The 19135-nt window shown below is 41.9% G+C and overlaps 1 protein-coding gene and 1 long non-coding RNA gene across 4 annotated transcripts; one reads left to right on the top strand and one right to left on the bottom strand.

The window, feature by feature from the left end:
* Window positions 1-4023: 4023 nt before the first annotated feature.
* On the top strand, window positions 4024-5338 carry LOC115173393 (uncharacterized). The gene is made up of 2 exons (XR_003871602.1): window positions 4024-4459; window positions 4635-5338. It is a non-coding gene; the product is annotated as an uncharacterized LOC115173393 (long non-coding RNA).
* A 2584-nt stretch (window positions 5339-7922) lies between these two features.
* Window positions 7923-19135, bottom strand: tomm40l (translocase of outer mitochondrial membrane 40 homolog, like). 3 transcript variants are annotated; one of them, XM_029731426.1, is made up of 10 exons: window positions 19034-19135; window positions 18000-18211; window positions 14619-14686; window positions 13770-13862; window positions 13167-13268; window positions 12858-12963; window positions 12637-12759; window positions 10095-10171; window positions 9893-9995; window positions 8124-8263 (listed from the first exon to the last, which is right to left on the bottom strand). In XM_029731426.1, the coding sequence occupies exons 2-10, from the start codon at window positions 18208-18210 to the stop codon at window positions 8124-8126; spliced, it is 1023 nt and encodes a 340-aa protein (XP_029587286.1). In that variant the 5' UTR covers window position 18211; window positions 19034-19135. The 3 variants fall into 3 exon arrangements, with proteins under 3 accessions (XP_029587285.1, XP_029587286.1, XP_029587287.1); XM_029731427.1 differs by lacking the exon at window positions 19034-19135 and adding an exon at window positions 18879-19009; XM_029731425.1 differs by lacking the exon at window positions 19034-19135 and having other exon boundaries at window positions 7923-8263; window positions 18000-18210.

The raw sequence follows: 19135 nt of genomic DNA, 5'->3' as shown, positions 1-19135 counted from the left end.
ACTGCAGGCACCTTCAACTCACCACAGTTGAGTTCAATTCCAAAGTAAATGAGAATCACCTGCTTGAAATCTAATTATTTCTAACTACTTCTAGAAGGTGCCAGTAATATTGTCATGGCAATTTTAGGATTTCTTTGTGGAATTATCTAAAATGTAGTAAATTATTCAGATTTAAAAAAATAATTCAATTGCACACCGAAGCCATACATATGTGGATACCAAAATATGTTTTAATTTCAACAGTTTTCTGGAAGAATTGGTGCATTATTTGAAAAAAGTGCAAGGGTGCCAATATTTTTGGCCACGACTGTACATATGAGATGAGTAACGCAAGATATGTAAACATTATTAAGTTACTAAGATACTGTAGAGTAGTATAGAATACAGTATATACATATGAGATGAGTAATGCAATATACTATATGTAAACATTATTAAGTGACTAAGATACCGTAGAATAGTATAGAATACAGTATATACATATGAGATGAGTAATGCCAGATATGTAAACATTATAAAAGTGGTTAGTGTTCCATTCCTTAAAGTGGCCAGTGATTCCTAGTCTAAGCCTATAGGCAGCAGCCTCTAATGTGCTAGTGATGGCTGTTTAACAGTCTGATGGCCTTGAGATAGAAGCTGTTTTTCAGTCTCTCGGTCCCAGCTTTGATGCACCTGTACTGACCTCGCCTTCTGGATGGTAGCGGAGTGAACAGGCAGTGGTCGGGTGGTTGATGTCCTTGATGATCTTTTTTGCCTTCCTGTGACATCGGGTGCTGTAGGTGTCCTGGAGGGCGGGTAGTTTGCCCCCGGTTTGTGAGGGTTTTAGGTGACAAACCAAATTTCTTTAGCTTCCTGAGGTTGAAGGAGAAGGCCCTGTTGCGCCTTCTTCACCACACTGCCTGTGTGGGTGGTCCATTTCAGTTTGTCAGTGATTCTAACTAACTTTTCCACTGTGGTCTCGTCGATGCAGATAGGGGGTGCACCCTCTGCTGCTTCCTGAAGTCCACAATCATCTCCTTTGTTTGTTGACGTTGAGTGAGAGGTTGTTTTCCAGGCACCACTACTCCGAGAGCCCTCACCTCCTCCCTATAGGCTGTCTCATCATCGTTGGTAATCAAGCCTACTACTGTTGTGTGGTCTGCAAACTTAATGATTGAGTTGGAAGCGTGCTTGGCCACGCAGTCACAGGTGAACAGTGAGTACAGGAGCGGGCTGAGCACGCACCCTTGTGGGTCCCCAGTGTTGAGGATCAGCGGAGTGGAGGTGATGTTTCCTACCTTCACCACCTTGGGGTGGCACGTCAGGAAGTCCAGGACCCAGTTGCACAGGGCGGGGTTCAGACCCAGGGCCTTGAGCTTAATGATGAGCTTGGAGGGTACTATGGTGTTGAATGCTGAACTATAGTCAATAAACAGCATTGTTACATAGGTATTCCTCGTGTCCAGATGGGATAGGGCAGTGTGCATGATGATGATTCCATCGTCTGTGGATCTATTGGGGCGGTAAGCAAATTGAAGTGGGTCTAGGGTGTCAGGTAAGGTAGAGGTGATATAATCATTGACTAGTCTCTCAAAGCACTTCATGATGACAGAAGTGAGTGCTTCGGGGCGATAGTCATTAAGTTCAGTTACCTGTGCATTCTTGGGTCCAGGAACAATGGTGGCCATTTTGAAGCATGTGGGGACAGCAGACTGGGATAGGGAGAGATTTAATATGCCGTGAACAAGCCAGCCAGCTGGTCTGTGCATGCTCTGATGATGTGGCTAGGGATGCCGTCTGGGCCGGAAGCCTTGCAAGGGTTAACACGTTATAAATGTTTTACTCACGTCGACCACGGAGAAGGAGAGCCCATAATCCTTGGTAGCGGGCCACGTTGGTGGCACTGTGTTATCCTCAAAGTGTGTGAAGAATGTGTTTAGCCTGTCCGGAAGCAAGACATCGGTCTCGGGGGCGTGGCTGGTTTTCCTTTTGTAGTCCGTGATTGTCTGTAGTGCTTGCCACATGTCTCATGTCTGAGCCCTTGAATTGCGACTCCACTTCATCTCTATACTGACTTTTAGCTTGTTTGATTGCCTTGCGGAGTGAATAACTACACTGTTTATATTCTGCCATATTCCCAGTCATCTTGCCATGGTCAATTGCTGTGGTTCACGCTTTCAGTTTTGTGCGAATGCTACCATCTATCCACGGTTTCTGGTTAGGGTAGGTTTTAATAGTCACAGTGGGTACTACATCTCCTATACACTTCCTTATAAACTCAGTCACCATATCCATGTATTTGTCTACATTATTTTTGCAAGCTACCAGGAACATATCCCAGTCCACGTGATCAAAACAATCCTGAAGCATGGATTCCTGTTTGAGTTTCTGCCTATAGGACGGGAGGAGCAAGATGGAGTCGTGGTCAGATTTGCCGAGAGGAGGGCCTTGTAAGCATTCTGGAAGTTTGAATAGCAATGGTTGAGAGTCTTAGCAGCGCGAGTAGTACAGTCAATATGTTGATAGAACTTCGGCAGCCTAATCCTCAGATTTGCTTTGTTAAAATCCCCAGCTACAATAAATGAACATCAGAATATGTGGTTTCCAGTTTGCATAAAGTCCAGTGAAGTTCTTTGAGGGCCGTCGTAGTATCGACTTGAGGGGGATGTAAATGGCCGTGGCAATGATGGAGGAGAATTCTCTTGGGAGATAATGTGGTTGGCATTTGATTGTGAGGTATTCAAGGTCAGGTGAACAAAGGGACTTGAGTTCCTGTATGTTCCTAGAATTACACCATGAATCATTAATCATGAAACACACCCCTCCGCCCTTCTGCTTCCTGGAGAAATATTTATTCGTTTGCGCGATGTACTGAGAATCCTGCTGGCTTTACCAATTCTGACAGAGTATCCAGAGGGAGCCATGTTTCAGTGAAACAAAGTATGTTACTTACAGGCCCCGATGTCTCTCTGGAAAGAAATCCTTGCTCTAAGCTCATCAACTTTGTTATCCAAAGACTGAACATTAGCGAGTAATATACTCGGAAGTGGTGGGTGGTGTGTGCGCCTCCTAAGTCTAACCAGCAGGCCGCCTCGAGTGCCTCTCCTCTGACTCAGTTACACCAGCTCTGTCAGGAGGAATGGGCCAAAATTCACCCAACTTATTGTGGGAAGCTTGTGGAAGGCTACCCGAAATGTTTGACCCAAGTTAAACAATTTAAAGGCAACGCTACCAACTACTAATCGAGTGCATGTAAACTTCTGACCCACTGGGAATGTGATGAAAGAAATAAAAGCTGAAATAAATCACTCTACTATTATTCTGACATTTCACATTCTTAAAATAAAGTGGTGAACATAACTGAGTTAAGACAGAGAATTTCTACTAGGATTAAATGTCAGGAATTGTGAAAACTGAGTTTAAACGTATTTGGCTAAGGTATGTGTAAACTTCCGACTTCAACTGTATGAGCAATGTGCTTCATATTAGAAAAGTAGAGAAATAAATATAGTGCGCCTAGCCTATAGAAAATTAGTAAATAAAATCAATGATGAGAATAGTACAATTGATACCCGACACTGACGTGGCGGCTTAGCAGGAATACCAGAGTACTGTGAACCAAGAGGTTGTGAGGACATGTTGAATAACAATTACTGTATAAATTAACTTGAACAACGTTATCATGTGTTAAGGTAAAAGCACTGTGTGTGTGAGTATCCCTAACCTTGCCAAAAGACAAATAGCTATGAATGGGTCAGTGGTTCACCAATCAGGGCCTTGATTGGCTAGGCAACAGTAACAAGAAGTGATGTGTAATACATTTTTCTTTGGACACATAAATGTTCTCGCAACGTTCCCAACGTGTCTAGAACATTAATATCTTATGTTCTGAGAGCATAATCATGTTCAGTGTATGTTTGGTGGAACGTTGATGGAATATTCTCCTAACCCACAGAAATGTTCTTGCAAAGTTCTCATGAAACGTGTCTAGAACATTAATCTTATATTCTGAGAACACAACAATCATGTTCTGTGTATGTTTGGTGGAATGTTGATGGAATATTCTCCTAACTCTCCGAAAACTGGACACATGAATGTTCTTCGAACGTCCCATAAAAAGTGTCTAGAACATTGTTGTATATTCTGAGAATATTGTATGTTCTGCTTGACATTAAGGGAATGTTCTAACTTTAACACCAACAATGTTCTCATAAGGTTTTTGTTACATAGATAGAATGTTCCCCTAATTAACAGAAAACTGGACACTCAAAACATTAGGGGAACATTCCAAAAATGTTCTCTCCCTAGAACTGTTAGCTGGGAAGACACTAGCTGCTTCCAGGTATCTTTTTTTTATCACACCGGCTACAATATCTGGGATGAGAAACAGAGTTGAATGTTTTATTCACCAATTGTCTTTTTCTCCATTAACAGCCAGTCATGAAGGTCTTAGTGCTGCTTGCGCTTGCTGTTTTCACTGGTGAGTGAAAAATATGTTTTCATTCTTCAACATGTGACTAGTATTTGTATTTTTAAAAGGAAACAAATCGATAATACTAAATGTAACAGTAATGTAATATCAATGAAAGGAGTAAATGTATCTCAAATACCCTCAAGTCTAGACTGAACATTTTATAATCTTCGGTCTCCTACAGGGTGCAAAACTTATGTTCTGTGGCAGGACCAGTCTAAGCGGATAAGACAGTGGTGCCACAGTCAAGTTAGTCTCAATATGTAGAAAATAACACAATATAATGGAGTTTGATAACTGTTGAGTAACAATCTATTTGTTTGTTAACCTTGTGACTTAGCTTCTATACTTACCTTTCTCTCGGTCTTTGAGTTCCTATGCTGTGAACCAGTACACTGTGGCCAGGTGACTCCTCTGACTCAGGACCTGCTGGCAAAGCTTTCCCAGGAGGCCAAACAACTGAAGGATCGCCTGGAGAAGGAACTGAGCACTGGCTGAAGGCCACTCTTCTCCAGAAGAGTGAGGAGCTGAAGGGAAGCCTGGAGAAGAGTATGTAGCAGCTGCAGGCCGAGCTGGGCCCCTAGCTGAAGGTGAAGCAGAAGTGACCAGAACCTGGAGGAGTTACAGAATACCATGATTTCCCTGACCCAGAGCTCCAAGACTGAGCTGACTCAGAGAACGCAGGAGCTCCAGCAGAATCTGGCCCCATATGGAGAGGACCTGAAGACCCAACTGTCACCAAGAAGAGCCAGTAATCAGACTGATTTTACTTGTTCTATTAGAACTGCGTACTGATTAATAATTTTCCATCAAAGTCCAAAAGGGGCAATATGTACAGTATACTGACCGAGTATTGTTTGTCTCATACATAATAAACAAACACACGGATCTCTGTTTCAACAGTTAAATACTAAGCCTAATGCAATAACATAATCAACTTAAAAATAGTATCATCATATCTGTTATATCAAATTTATAACACTGAACAAAAAAAATGAACACAACAATTTCTAAGATTTTATTGAGTTACAGTTCATATAAGGAAATCAGTCAATTGAAATAAATTCATTAGGCTGTAATCTATAGATTTCACATGACTGGGAATACAGATATGAATCTGTTGGTCACAGATAACTTAAATAAAAAAGTAGGGGCGTGGGTCAGAAATCCAGTCAGTATCTGGTGTGACCATTTCCCTGTGGAATGATGTCCCACTTCTTCTCAGTGGCTTTGCGAATTTGCTGGATATTGGCGGGAACTGTAACACGCTGTCGTACACATGCTCAATGGGTGACATGTCTGCTGACTATTCATGCCATGCAAGAACTGGGACATTTTCAGCTTCCCGGAATTGTGTACAGATCCTTGCAACATGGGGCTGTGCATTATCATGCTGAAACGTGGTGTTGGCGGCAGATGAACGGCACAGCAATGGGCCTCAGGATCTCATCACGGTATCTCTGCATTCAAATTGGCAGCGATAAAATGCAATTGTGTTCGTTGTCCGTAGCTTATGCCTGCCCCACTGCCATCCCGGGGTACTCTGTTCACAATATTGACATCAGCAAACCGCTCAACTACATACATGTGGTCTGCAGTTGTGAAGGCGGTTGGACGTACAGCAAAATTCTCTAAAACGACATTGGAGGCGGCTTATGGTAGAGATATTAACAGGAAATGTTCTAGTGGACATTCCTGCAGTCAGCATGCCAATTGCACACCTACTCAAAACTTGAGACATCTGTGGCATTGTGTTGTGACAACACTGCACATTTTAGAGTGGCCTTTTAGTGTCCCCAGCACAAGGTGTGCCTGTGTAATGATCATGTTTAATCAGCTTCTTGATATGCCACACCAGTCAGGTGGATGGATTATTTTGGTAAAGAAGAAATGCTCACTAACAGGGATGTAAACAAACTTGTGCACAAATTGAGAGAAATACGCTTTTTGTGCGTATGGAACATTTCTGGGATCTTTTATTTCAGCTCATGAAATATGGGACCAACACTTTCCATGTTGCGCCTGTATTTTTGTTCAGTGTAAATGTATGTACCACTATTGTTGTTTCACATAATCAGTTACCGGACTCTCCATCTCCTGACCAATATCTACCTGTGACTCAGGACTATATTACAGAAGCTGTGCAGGATTCTATCATCAATAGAATAATCACATCTACTGTTGCCCTTGAAAAGGGTCTCAATTTCTTCAAGCAAACTTTCTTACATATCAGCATATTTGTCAGTATTATCATGTGTGATTTAAATAAAATGAAACTCATGAACAGCATTCAGCTTATCCTCATCAATTGAAACAATTCAGGCTGTCAACTATGAGCAGAGAATTTGAAGCAATAAGAAACAAAACCAATTCTCTCCATATTTTGTAAGAAATGGCATTTATCCTTTTCCCAATAGATATATACAGGTAATATATACGATTATGAAAAAGATTTTCCTGCCCTCTGCCTCCCCAACCTAAAAAAAACAAACAAAAAAAAAGTGAAAAGAAGCAGATAGACCATACAGCACAAAATAAATAAAAACAAACCGACCAAAACAAAACTGGACAGGCACTGACCTAAAAACAAAAGTACTATAATTTGATAGTTTCCTAACAGCAAGTGTTTTACAGAGTCCTCTTTTACTGCTGTCTGCTATGTTGGTCTCAGTACGTTAGTCTGAAGTATATGGCCATTGTCCAATCTCATCACCACATTGTCCTCAATCTCTGGCCCATACATTTTTACCTCAATTTTGATCATTCGATTGATTATTTTAGTCCTAAAGATGCACCTTATTTACATATCTTTGTTTAACCTTTCAATGATTATATACTACATGGTCAAAAGTATGCGGACACCTGCTCGTCGAACATCCCATTCCAAAATCATGGGCATTAATATGGAGTTGGTCCCCCCTTTGCTGCTATAACAGCATCCACTGTTCTGGGAAGGCTTTCCACTAGATGTTGGAACATTGGAAGCAAGTCCCCAGAGCATTCAGCCACAACAGCCTTAGGTGAGGTTGGGCACTGATGTTGGGCAATTAGGCCTGGCTCGCAGTCGGCGTTCCAATTCATCCCAAAGGTGTTCATGAAGCTCCCGACAAACAGTTATTGTGCTGACTTTGCTTCCAGAGTGTTGCAATCGAGGACAGACGATTTTTACGCGCTTCAGCACTCGGCGGTTCTGTTCTGTGAGCTTGTGTGGTCTACCACTTCATGTCTGAGCCATTGTTGCTCCTAGACATTTCCACTTCACAATAACAGCTCTAGCAGGACAGAAAGGTGACAAACTGACTTGTTGTAAATGTAGTATCCTATGACAGTGCCACGTTGAAAAAGTCACTGGGCTCTTCAGTAAGGCCATTCTACTGTCAATGTTTGTCTATGGAGATTGCATGGCTGTGTGCTCGATTTTATACACCTGTGGGCAACGGGAATGGCTGAAATAACCGAATCCACTAATTTCAAGGGGTGTCCACATACTTCTGTATATATAGTGTATATTTTAATACATTATTTAGGAAAAATGAACATTTGGAACCAACAATGAACTTCTTAGTAGTCAGATGGGGAAAAATTGAAGTGATGTGAGACTCAGTGGTGAGTCTAGGCTTTGTCTGTCCTTTCTGTGAAGATCGCCTATAGGCTTTCCCCCACTCTGGTAAGTCTAACCGATGGTGATGCCAAAACCACATTGGAACTTGTTCTTCTTATGGTTGAGGAAGGACCCCAGGACCAAAGAAAGAGGCAGAGGAAGCAGCTTCTTCTCTAGTGTGGCCCCCACCACCCAATTACTATCTATGGAGCCTGGAGTATTGGGGAGAAAAACAGAAAATTGGATAACAGTGCTTTCAGAAAATATTCATAACCCTCAACTTATTCCACATTTTGTTCTGTTAAAGGCCAAATTTAAAAATGGATGAAATATATACATTTCGCACATTTATTGAAAATGAAATACTGAAATCAAATTGACATAAGTATTAACACCCCTTTGCTATGACGCTCCAAATTGAGCTCCGGTGCATTCAAATTCCTTTGATCATCCTTGAGATGCCACTATGACTTGATTGGAGTCCACCTGTGGCCAACTCAATTGTTTGGATATGATTTAGAAATAAACATACCTGTCTATATAAGGTCCCACAGTTGACAGTGCATGTCAAAGCAGAAACTATACCATGAAGTCCAAGGAACTGTCCCTAGATCTCCAAGATAGAATTGTGATCAGGCATATACATCTTGGGAAGGGTATAAATCTAGAGTATTGAAAGTTTCCAAGAGCATAGTGGCCTCCATCATTGGGAAATTGGAAAAAATATGGAACTATCCAGACTCTGCCAAGAGCTGTACATCCAACCAAACTGCGCAGCCAGGCAAGAGGGACCTTGGTCAGGAAGGAGCAATAACCCAATGCCCACTGACAGAGCTACAGAGTTCCTTAGTTGAGATGGGAGACTATGCCAGAAGGACAGTCTCTAAAGCACTTCATCAATCTGGGCTTTATCGGAGAGTGGCCAGACGGAAGCCACTCCTGAAAAAAAGGCACATTACAGCACAACTGGAGTTTGTGAAAAGGCACATGAAAAACAGCAAAATACTCTGTGGTCTGATGAGAAACATTTAACTATTTGGCCTGAATGCAAAACGTTATGTCTGGAGAAACCCAGGCACAGCTCATCACCTGTCTAACACCATGGTGGTGGCAGTATCATCAAGCAATGGGGATGCTTTTCAGGGGCAGGGAGACTTGTAAGGATAGTGGGAACAATGAACAGAGCCAAATATAGGCAAATCCTTGATGAGAACCTGCTTCAGAGTTCAAACAACCTTCGACTGGGGCGAAGATTTACATTCCAACAGGACAACGACCCCAAATATACAGCAAAAGCAATGCTGGAATGGCTTCAGAACAAAAATGTGAAAGTCCTTGAACGGCACAGCCAAAGTCCAGACATGAATCCTATTGAAAATCTGTGGGAAGACTTGAAGATTGCTATTCACTGCCGCTCCGCATCTAACTTAACAGAGCTTTAGAAAATCTGCCAGGAAGAAATGGGAGAAAAATCACCAAATCCAGGTGTGCAAAGCTGATACACACATACCCAAGACAACTCAAAGCTGTAATCGCAGCCAATGGTTCTTCTTACAAAGTATTGGCTTAGGGGTCTGAATATTTATATAAATTAGATATTTCTAAAAACGTGTTTTCACTTTGTCATTATGGGGTAGTGTGTAGATGGGTGAGAAAGAAAACATTTAATCCATTCTGAATTCAGGCTGTAACAACAAAATGTTGAATAAGTCAAGGGGTATGAACACTTTGAAGGAACTGTATATAAAAATTCAAAAACAGCAAACAATGTAACAAAAGGCTAATATGCAGGAAAATACATATACTTTAAAAATCAGTGACCATACAAGCAGAAGCCATACCTTTGAAGAGCAAATTGGCTTTAGGCACATCGAGCTGGTAGCCAAATGATACACTGGTCTCCTGCATACGGGTGCTAGCCTCAAACTCAACACCCAACTGCAACTGTGGGATAAAAATATTGGTGATGGAGCTGAAGACACTAACCAACACATTGGTAAAAAGTAACAGACACAGAAGGAAACCAATGGAATTGAGCAATACCGTGTCGTTGGCTTTGTGGTAGTAGGAGGCATGTGCCCCTGCTCCCCCTAGTGTCAATGTGGCAATGAAGTTACTGCCTGAAATAGCAAGAAACACAGGTCTTAAAACGTCGTAGTGTAACACACACACACACACACACACACACACACACACACATCTATCCTATCCACTATGGAAAAATATAAGTTAGTGGACTATTGCTGCATTATATAAAAAAATACATGTTTGTAGAGTGTCAAATTAACACATCCCTGCCAGATATCAACTACAATAAGAACACACAAGGACCTATTCAGTGGCCAGAGAACAAAGGAAGTTGAGCAAAAGCGGAGAAGGACAACTCCTGCTGGGTGTTTGCTGTGAGTGGCCCCCCTCTAGTCTACATCAAAGCTTCTATCACCAAAAAGGGTGGCAGGTTTGAACCAAAAGGGCACCCAGACTTCTGCCAGAGACATGGACACAACAGGGTTCTGACGAGGAGTGACCATGACTCAGCCAAGGAAGTTCTCCATTGGACAACATTACACTGCACGCAAAAGTGACTCAAACTCTTATTTCCTCAAGCAAACAGCATTAACGGACTGAAAAGACAGGCACACACCTGTCTATATAAGGTCCCACAGTTGAAAGTGCATGTCAGAGAAAAAGCCAAGCCATGAGGTCGAAGGAATTGTCCGTAGAGCTACGAGACAGGATTGTGTCGAGGCACAGATCTGGGGAAGGACACCAAAAAATGTCTGCAGCATTGAAGGTCCCCAAAGAACACAGTGGCCTCCATCATTCTTAAATGGAAGAAGTTTGGAACCACCAAGACTCTTCCTAGAACTGGCTGCTCGGCCAAACTGAGCAAACGGGGGAGAAGGGCCTTGGTCAGTGAGGTGACCAAGAACCTGATGGTCACTGACAGAGCTCATCTCTGTCGAGATGGGAGAATCTTCCAGAAGGACAACCATCTCTGCAGCACTCCACCAATCAGGCCCTTATGGTAGAGTGTCCAGACGGAAGCCACTCCTCAGTAAAAGGCACATGACAGCCGCTTCAAGTTCTCCAAAAAGCACCTAAAGGACTCTGACCATGAGAAACAAGATTCTCAGTTCTGATGAAAGCAAGATTGAAGGCTTCGGCCTGAATGCTAATCGTCACGTCTGGGGGAAACCTGGCACCATCCCTACTGTGAAGCATGGTGGTGGCAGCATCATGCTGTGGAATGTTTTTCAGCAGCAGGGACTGGGAGACTAGTCAGGATCGAGGCAAAGATGAACAGAGCAAAGTACAGAGAAATCCTTGATGAAAACCTGCTCCAGAGCGGGGGCGAAGGTTCACCTTCCAACAGGACAACAACCCTAAGCACACAGCCAAGACAATGCAGGAGTGGCTTCGGGACAAGTGTCAATGTCCTTGATTGGCCCAGCCAGAGTCCGGACTTGAACTTGATCTAACATCTTTGGAGAGGCCTGAAAATAGCTGTGCAGTGACACTCCCCATCCAACCTGACAGAGCTTGAGAGGATCTGCAGATAATAGTGGGAGAAACTCCCCAAATACAGGTGCGCCAAGCTTGTAGCGTCATACCCAAGAAGACTCAAGGCTGTAACTGCTGCCAAAGGTGCTTCAGAGTATTGAGTAAAGGGTCTGAATACTTATGTAAATGTAATGGGATTTTTTATTTTGAATACATTTACAAACATTTCTAAAAACTTGTTTTTGTTTTGTCATTGTGTGTCAATTGATGACGATAAAAACAACAATGTAATCAATTTTAGAATAAGGCTGTAACGTAACAAAATGTGGAAAGTCAACGGGTCTGAATAGTCACAGAACAATGCAGGCGATGAATGGGGGCTGACCCAACCCCAGGAACTATTCCATCACCTAAGCCAATCACAGCACTCCTGACAGGAGGGCTCACCTCTTCCTGTCCAGGAGGGCTCACCTCTCACTGTTCGGTTTTACGAACCACAAAACAATCCAAGGACGCCCCATGCGGGGAACCTTGTGGAATTCTGTGGCCTACTGAAATTCTTAATTTTGGAGAGTTCTCTGAAGACTGTCCCAGACAGATGTGTAAGAGTTTTCCAGCTCAACCTCACCTTCTTCTCCCTGATTTGATGTGAGCGTGTCATCTGTAGGCTTCAATCTGTTACTTTATATTTTAAGTAAGTGTCTTGTTTCTGTTCTTTGAATCACATGCTATAAATAGGTTAGACAAACTCCCATATACTTTTCTTAGTCGTCTATAAAATGTTGCCAACTCCACTATTCATCAATCCTGTACATTTGTTTTATCCTGGCTATTTCTAAATAAGTCCTTTGTTTTGAAAAGATATCTACTGTCTCCAAGCATATATTGCCTTGTCATTTTAACTTAACAACTTATAATTCTGAAGGAAATTAACTATTTTATAGTTTCTTGCTGATATATAGTAATAAGTGTACACAGTCCCTTACATGGTTTAGAATACACATTAACTCCTGAAATCGAAAGGGTGGCGCAGAGACTGGGTTGTTCCCATACTTCAGTGTGACTGTGGCCAATGCCTCACCTGTGTATCTGCCAGCTAGAGACATGACTGTGCCTTCCTCTCCTGGCCTGCGATGGTAAACCAGCTCCCCTCCCAAAGCCAGGGATGGGGTTATGGACTGGATGTAGTGTGCTACAATAATACCTGAAAGATGAAGTTGTAAGAGAAAATGATAAGCTTAAGATAAAGTTAGTTGGTGGTACATTTCAGTATTACAAAATACCTCCATTCACAAAGCTTACCAGAGCCTACAAGGACATCTGGGTTGCCCAGGGTAACAGCAGCAGTGAAGTCCTCTCCTCGGACCTCACAATCTCCTTGCCAGTTCACAAACTTTTGCTGCTGCGTCTGATGGCAGGACACACATTGATAAACATGTTATCAATCAGTCTGATGTAGTAACTCAAATGGGCTATACACTTCGGAGGCTTGGTGACAGTGTAAGGTCCAGGCGTTGAAGCTCTACTTCAAAGTATTGTTTATTATCACCTAATTTCAACTGCCAAGGTTAATGGCAGACTAAACTCCCATAGAAAACCAAATATCTGTACCTGGAAGGCTAGTTTGGACCGGACTCTGTTGGAGATCTGGTGAATGACCTGGGCATTGAGGCTGCCGCTGTTGTCCATGTCTCCCACCATGACTGGGAAGGACTGCAGACAGTAAACAATAGTTACAAAGTACAGGTAAAACTTATCCAGAATAAGCTAATTTCACAAATACCAGCAACAATAACTGTAATATAGTTGTCATTCATGACTGGTAGTGTGTGTGAACTTGACAGTATAAAAAAATATATACTTTGGGATTTTGGCAATGAGGCTCTTTATCTACTTCCCCAGAGTCAGATGAACTCACAGACACCATTTCTGTGGTAGCATGCTAGTAGATGCCCATAGACTTCCAGTCATTGCGCTAACACTAGTGAGCATTGGCTCACGAAACTACATTCTGGACACAGCGACATAAAAATGGTATTCACCAGTTCTTCCGACTCTAGAGAAGTAGTTAAAAGGCCTCATTGCCAAAATCCCGAAGCACCCCTTTAAGCACCCAAATGAAGGGTGACAACTTTATATAGCTGTAGTGTGTACAGGGCTAATGTATCAAACAAATCTTCAGGTTGTGGTATTAGCTAATTGGCTCAGACTCACCTCTGCTGGACCCATCTGCTTAGTTCCCACATAGGTGGCACCGAACCTGTAACTGGAATCGCCTAGGGTGCTGAGCATTACTGTGTGATTCACCTGATGGGGTCGATCAGAGGGAGGACAACATTTCATGTTTCTGTCAGCAATGCTCCTCAAGCAAACATCTGTGTGTTGTGTAAAATGAAAAGACAAAAGCTTCCCACGAGCTTGGTTGTTCCCATATTTGGTTACGAGCGCAAGACCAGAACTAATCTTAACACAGTATTATCAAAGTTCCTAAACCCAGAGGCTCAACATCGCAAGACTTCAGGGAACGCTTCCGAAGCAGACTCGGCAGACCAGACCGGGGTTTGAGAAGTCAATGAGAGAAGAGAAATTCTTCCTTAGTTAATTTTCTCAAACTAAATGCAAAACCTAAATTCAAACCAATGTCTTAATGAGTAGCTGAACATGTTATTACTCCAACCTCATGAAAGTGACAAACTGACATTTATATTTGTCAAAAACAACTATGTCGAAGGAGTGCCTTTGACTGCCTGCACATGCGCAGTTTGGCGCGAGACAACCGTTAGACCCGACTGCGTGTTTCTGAGCATGAACTTAGCTAGCCAACGTCGCCATGACATTCCCTACAAGCGTGATGGGGAGAGTTCTATTGGAGAAGCAGTTTCTACACATCTTCAAACTAAACCATCTTTGGTTTTATACTCGAAGTCCGTAAACTTAATGAAATTATTTGCCAGGGCAGATCTATCTCTAGATGGAATGAAGAAATGAGGCTCAGGATCATCAAAGGCCATTCACAACATCATTTTACCAGTAGAAAATAGAGATGTAGTGACCTTTACTGACCTGGAAGTGATTACTCAGGCCCTTGTTTACGATTAGTCTTACACCCTCCATCTGCATGGGGAACACCTCTGGAAAGACAGATAGATAGAAAGGGGAACTGATTGAGATTACGTGTAGGCCTACGACATCAAGACACAGAATCATTAAAAAAAGGAGTGGTTCACTATTTTGGTATTTATGTATATTGTGTGTTATAGAAAGGGTCCAGACACCTGTTTCTGCGATTTCACTTGGTTGAGAAACTAACCTCACTTCCTCATTCTGCATTACGGGGGCGCTGGAAAAACAAAAACACCCAATAGTGATGCAGGTCTTTAGATGTTGTACACATGAAACTGTGCAATTCCAAACTTTACCCGCAACGTTATGTTCCATAGTGTGACTCGAGCGGTTTCCCCTACCAGCTGTGCTGAGAGGGCTACACGGAGAGGGAGCACAGCTGCTAAGGGGAACCATCCCAAATATTTAATAATGTTGCAGATAAAGTTCGGAATTACACAATTTCATGTGTACAACATCTAAAGACCTGACGGCTACAATACTGACAGCTTTGCCCTTTCTAAAATGATGTGTTTGGGGCCTTCGTTCGTGTTTTCCCAGAGCCCACATACCGCAGAACGAGCAATAAGGAAGTCTATTGTGGGTGCGTTAAGTTTCTCAAAACCAAGTGAAAAAGCTACATAAAAATGATAATTAAAGTGCCTGGACCCTTCTATCACATGCCATTTATGTCAACAATATAGATATGGTTCTAGAAAAAAGTGAACCAATCCTTTAACACTAGAACTGCCTGCCGGGCATCACCTTCAGCATATGCATCAGATGCATATCAACCGGCAAAGTGCAGCAAACATATGCACCAACACTTGATAAAGGATTCATTGCATATAGAAATACACATACATAAAAAGTTTAGATGGTAGAATTATACAAAACATCCTTGACTAAGTCCTAGAAAAAAAAAGACCTATAGCCTATTTTTGTTTCCCTTATAATAAAAACAGACCTATAGCCTATTTTCGTTTCCTTTATAATAAAAACAGTGTAATCCATTTGACCATCTTTATTTGTAGATTCCATTAGTAATAGGGTCATAGTAATTAATAACATCCAGGTACAGCTTCTTTTGACAAAGTAGAAACTAAAAAGATATAACCAGCCAGGTGAAATTATTTGCTGTATTCCTAAACAAAAGCACCAGTGCATTAATTTTAATGGATGAATTGTATAAATAAATATTTGTGGAAATATATTAATGCCAAGATATAAAAACGAATTTGTTGATTGTATCATACACTGTATTGTGCCCTTACATATGAATATTGCTCCCGAGTGGCGCAGCGGTCCAAGGCACTGCACCTCAGCGCTAGAGGCGTCACTACAGACCCTGGTTCGATCACGGGCTGTATCATGGTCTCCCGGAAAAAGTACACCCCATAGACCAAAATGACTCTACATCCATTGTCTTTCAGCCGTATGCGCCGCGGACATACAAGACTGCAATAAATGCTTTGAGTTCATCCATAGACATGTTCCACCTATTTCCTTTTCTGTGAGCATCAGCAACAGTAAAATCTGATGTGCTGCAACATCTGCATGTCACATCAACTCATCGCTACCCAACCCGTGCCATCCCTCCCAGACTCCTGTCTCACCTGGCTCTGTTCTGGTTTTTCCGCTGCGAGGCCCAGGCATTGGAGGCTTGAAGTCAACATCAGAATCAGATGAAGACTCTTAAAATCAGTAACATCTGACAGTTGCAATGCTGTCAGTGAGTCCATTAATTTGAGTCGGCTTGCCATTGTGAACTACATACATTGTATTTTGTACTCAGTGTCTGATTTGACTCTGAGGGGAAATTATATACAATTTCCAGCCTTTCATTATAAAACAATTAGACCCCCAACAACTCCTATAATTTTATCAAAATTACACTATTGTTCTAAATTCAGTCATCCTCTTCACCCTCATCATTCAGTTACTTTAAGTCACATGCAACATTATCAGTTTATCGCCCATTGACGAAAGAATAGCATATTTAAAATGTTACGTTTATTACGTTACTAGTTTTTGCTTAGCAGCCAGAGCAATGCTGTAGCGTGAGTGGTCATGTGCTGAATGCATGGACAGCGCTGATATTCCTAGAAAAAGTAACATTTGGAAATACAGCTGCGCCTCTTGAATTAGGAGTTATCTGATAAAGCTAAGTGTAACTGAAACTGCAGAATATGCTCTCCGATACAATATAGTAATCCAAATGTTGTACCCGCATGTGACTCTAAAGGAGGATTTGATAAAGTGATGCTCCTTTCACTGCATCTGTAAATTACAAGCTGCACCCATCTCATGTACAATTTGACAAATGATAGGCCTAATATTGTCACTCATCAGGTTATTGTCAATTGAATCTTGTCTATAGGCTAACTCTTATTATGTGTGAAATTAGTTTTAGTATAGTTTGAATGGGCCAGCTGTGCATGCTCACTTGAATTGTTTGTTTCCCGCTCATAAAATTGGTTGGAGTTAAGGATAGGCTTAACACAAACTCATTACACCATTGTTGTTCTAAATTAAATCAACCTCTTCACCTTCCTTATCATTCAGTTAGGCCTCATTTCAATTTCATTGTGAAGTAATGTGCACAATTATCGCCCATTCCCTACATTTGTCATTAATTCAGTGGGCTGGTATCGTTTGCTTTGCTGGATAGAGTCATGGATATGTTTTGCAGTAGGCCTTCAGAACAATACAACATGTAGCATGTTTTCACTTCCCACAATAAATGTGATTAAATAGAAGAGTTATAGTATATAAAAGTCCCATAACAGCTTATTTTTACAAAGTAAAACATGAGAATAGTATCAACCCCCAAGGCGCGCTGTGAAATTATTTGCTGCTGATAAATGCGCATAAAAAACAAAACATTACACTATTGTCTTTCTAAATTAAATCAACCTCCTTATCATTCAGTTAGGCCTAATTTAAATTAAATTGTGAAGTAAGGTGCACAATTATCGCCCATTCATCCATTTGTCATTCATTCATGGAGCAAAGAGAGACATCAGATTAGTGCCTGGCTGGATACCAACATCCTACAGCACATTGTTTTGGCAGGTTAAGCTGGGAATAGGTGAGAGAAAAAATAAATTAAAAAAAACTGGTAAAAAGGCTCTAAATAATTCTCTGTGATTTCAAAATTCGGACAAATGAGCAGTGTCAAATACAAACATTTTGGAAAAGTCAGGGAAGGAGCAGGACATTTTTATTATTTATAAAATAAATGTCAGTGGCCGTTGGCCTACATTTGCACTATTCAATTCACAGATCTCATCTTCATGGTGGAGGACTTTCTCTAGATATTTCATGGACTAATCTGTTTACCTTTGCACTTGCGGTGGCACTCCTCAAACGTGCCAGGGTTGGGCAGAGGGCCTTCTGCCTCCACCTGCTGACTGGGTGCCGCATTGCCTGAAGGCAGTGCAGGTGATACTGGGGGCATTGAGAAGCCTGGGGGTACCATCATCCCTGGGCCGCCAGGACTACCACCAGCAGGAGCCGGGTTGGGGGAGCTGGCTGCCAAAACACTGCCCATTCTGTGAGAGGAGATGATAGGATGAGACAGGGGTGGAGGTAGAAAAGGGGGAAGATATATGTGGTGGTTTGTTGGAAGATGCTGGGTGTATTCGGAGACGGTTAGCTATCTCTGGGCAGTTGACCAGTAGGGGTGATAGAAAACTGGTACCGGAAGAGATGGGGCTGTTTGTCAAAGACAACAAAAGCGCACCACTTGTTTACATGTCAGCATAGATTACATTGTAGAGTTCAATTTACAGAGGGAACGCCTATAAATTACAATTGTGGCCTAGTCATGAATGCTGATCATGAGTTTTATAACATATCCCCAAAGATTGAGTTGGATCATTAGAGATTTACATAGAAAGCATGTTAATTAGCTACATAGCTAATTGGCACAGCTGGCATTTACGAAATGGTCATCATTGAATGGGTAGCTCAAAAACCATGCCAGCAATTAAAGGTTTCTTGAAGTAGTTACCATCTCACCCAGTGTTATGGTGCTGAATTGTGATTATTTCTGGCTATTAGTGACAGCTAGCAAGTTAAGTAATTCAATCGGCTAACATGTATCTAGATGGCCAACCCGTTAGCTAGTCTGTAACTAGTAGTTAGCTAACGAATGGTGTAGGAGGTGTTGTAAAACGACGGCAATGAAACGTTAGCTAGCTAGCTGCATAGGCTCACCACATCTACTATATCCTGATGTTCTTACAGAAAACACGGATGAAACACCTTATCAGAATAATTAAAAGCCTAATTCACAAGATCCTCAGCAACGCAAAAAGTACAATCTTTAGGCTGTCTATTTTCAATGAAACCTCGCTAAAATTGCTACTCACGTTGTGATTTCCAGAGGACGATGCAACACCCGGCAGTAACGTAAGACCTCAAAATGCCATGCGTCATAGCTAAGACCCGCCTACTTACTTGAGGTACCACTT

This window comes from Salmo trutta, chromosome 34 (assembly GCF_901001165.1).
Source record: "Salmo trutta chromosome 34, fSalTru1.1, whole genome shotgun sequence".
Classification (NCBI taxonomy): Eukaryota; Metazoa; Chordata; class Actinopteri; order Salmoniformes; family Salmonidae; genus Salmo; species Salmo trutta.
The sequence above is the reverse complement of the archived record's forward strand: the minus strand, read 5'-3'. Positions and strand labels throughout refer to the sequence as shown.

Coding starts and splice junctions, on each gene's coding strand:
- tomm40l (XM_029731426.1), bottom strand. CDS start 18,210: ATGGGCAGTGTTTTGGCAGCCAGCTCCCCCAACCCGGCTCCTGCTGGT. Junction 13,863..14,618: donor GCCTGAGTAATCACTTCCAG/GTCAGTAAAGGT, acceptor CGACCCCATCAG/GTGAATCACACAGTAATGCT. Junction 10,172..12,636: donor TCTAGCTGGCAGATACACAG/GTGAGGCATTGG, acceptor TTGCTATTTCAG/GCAGTAACTTCATTGCCACA.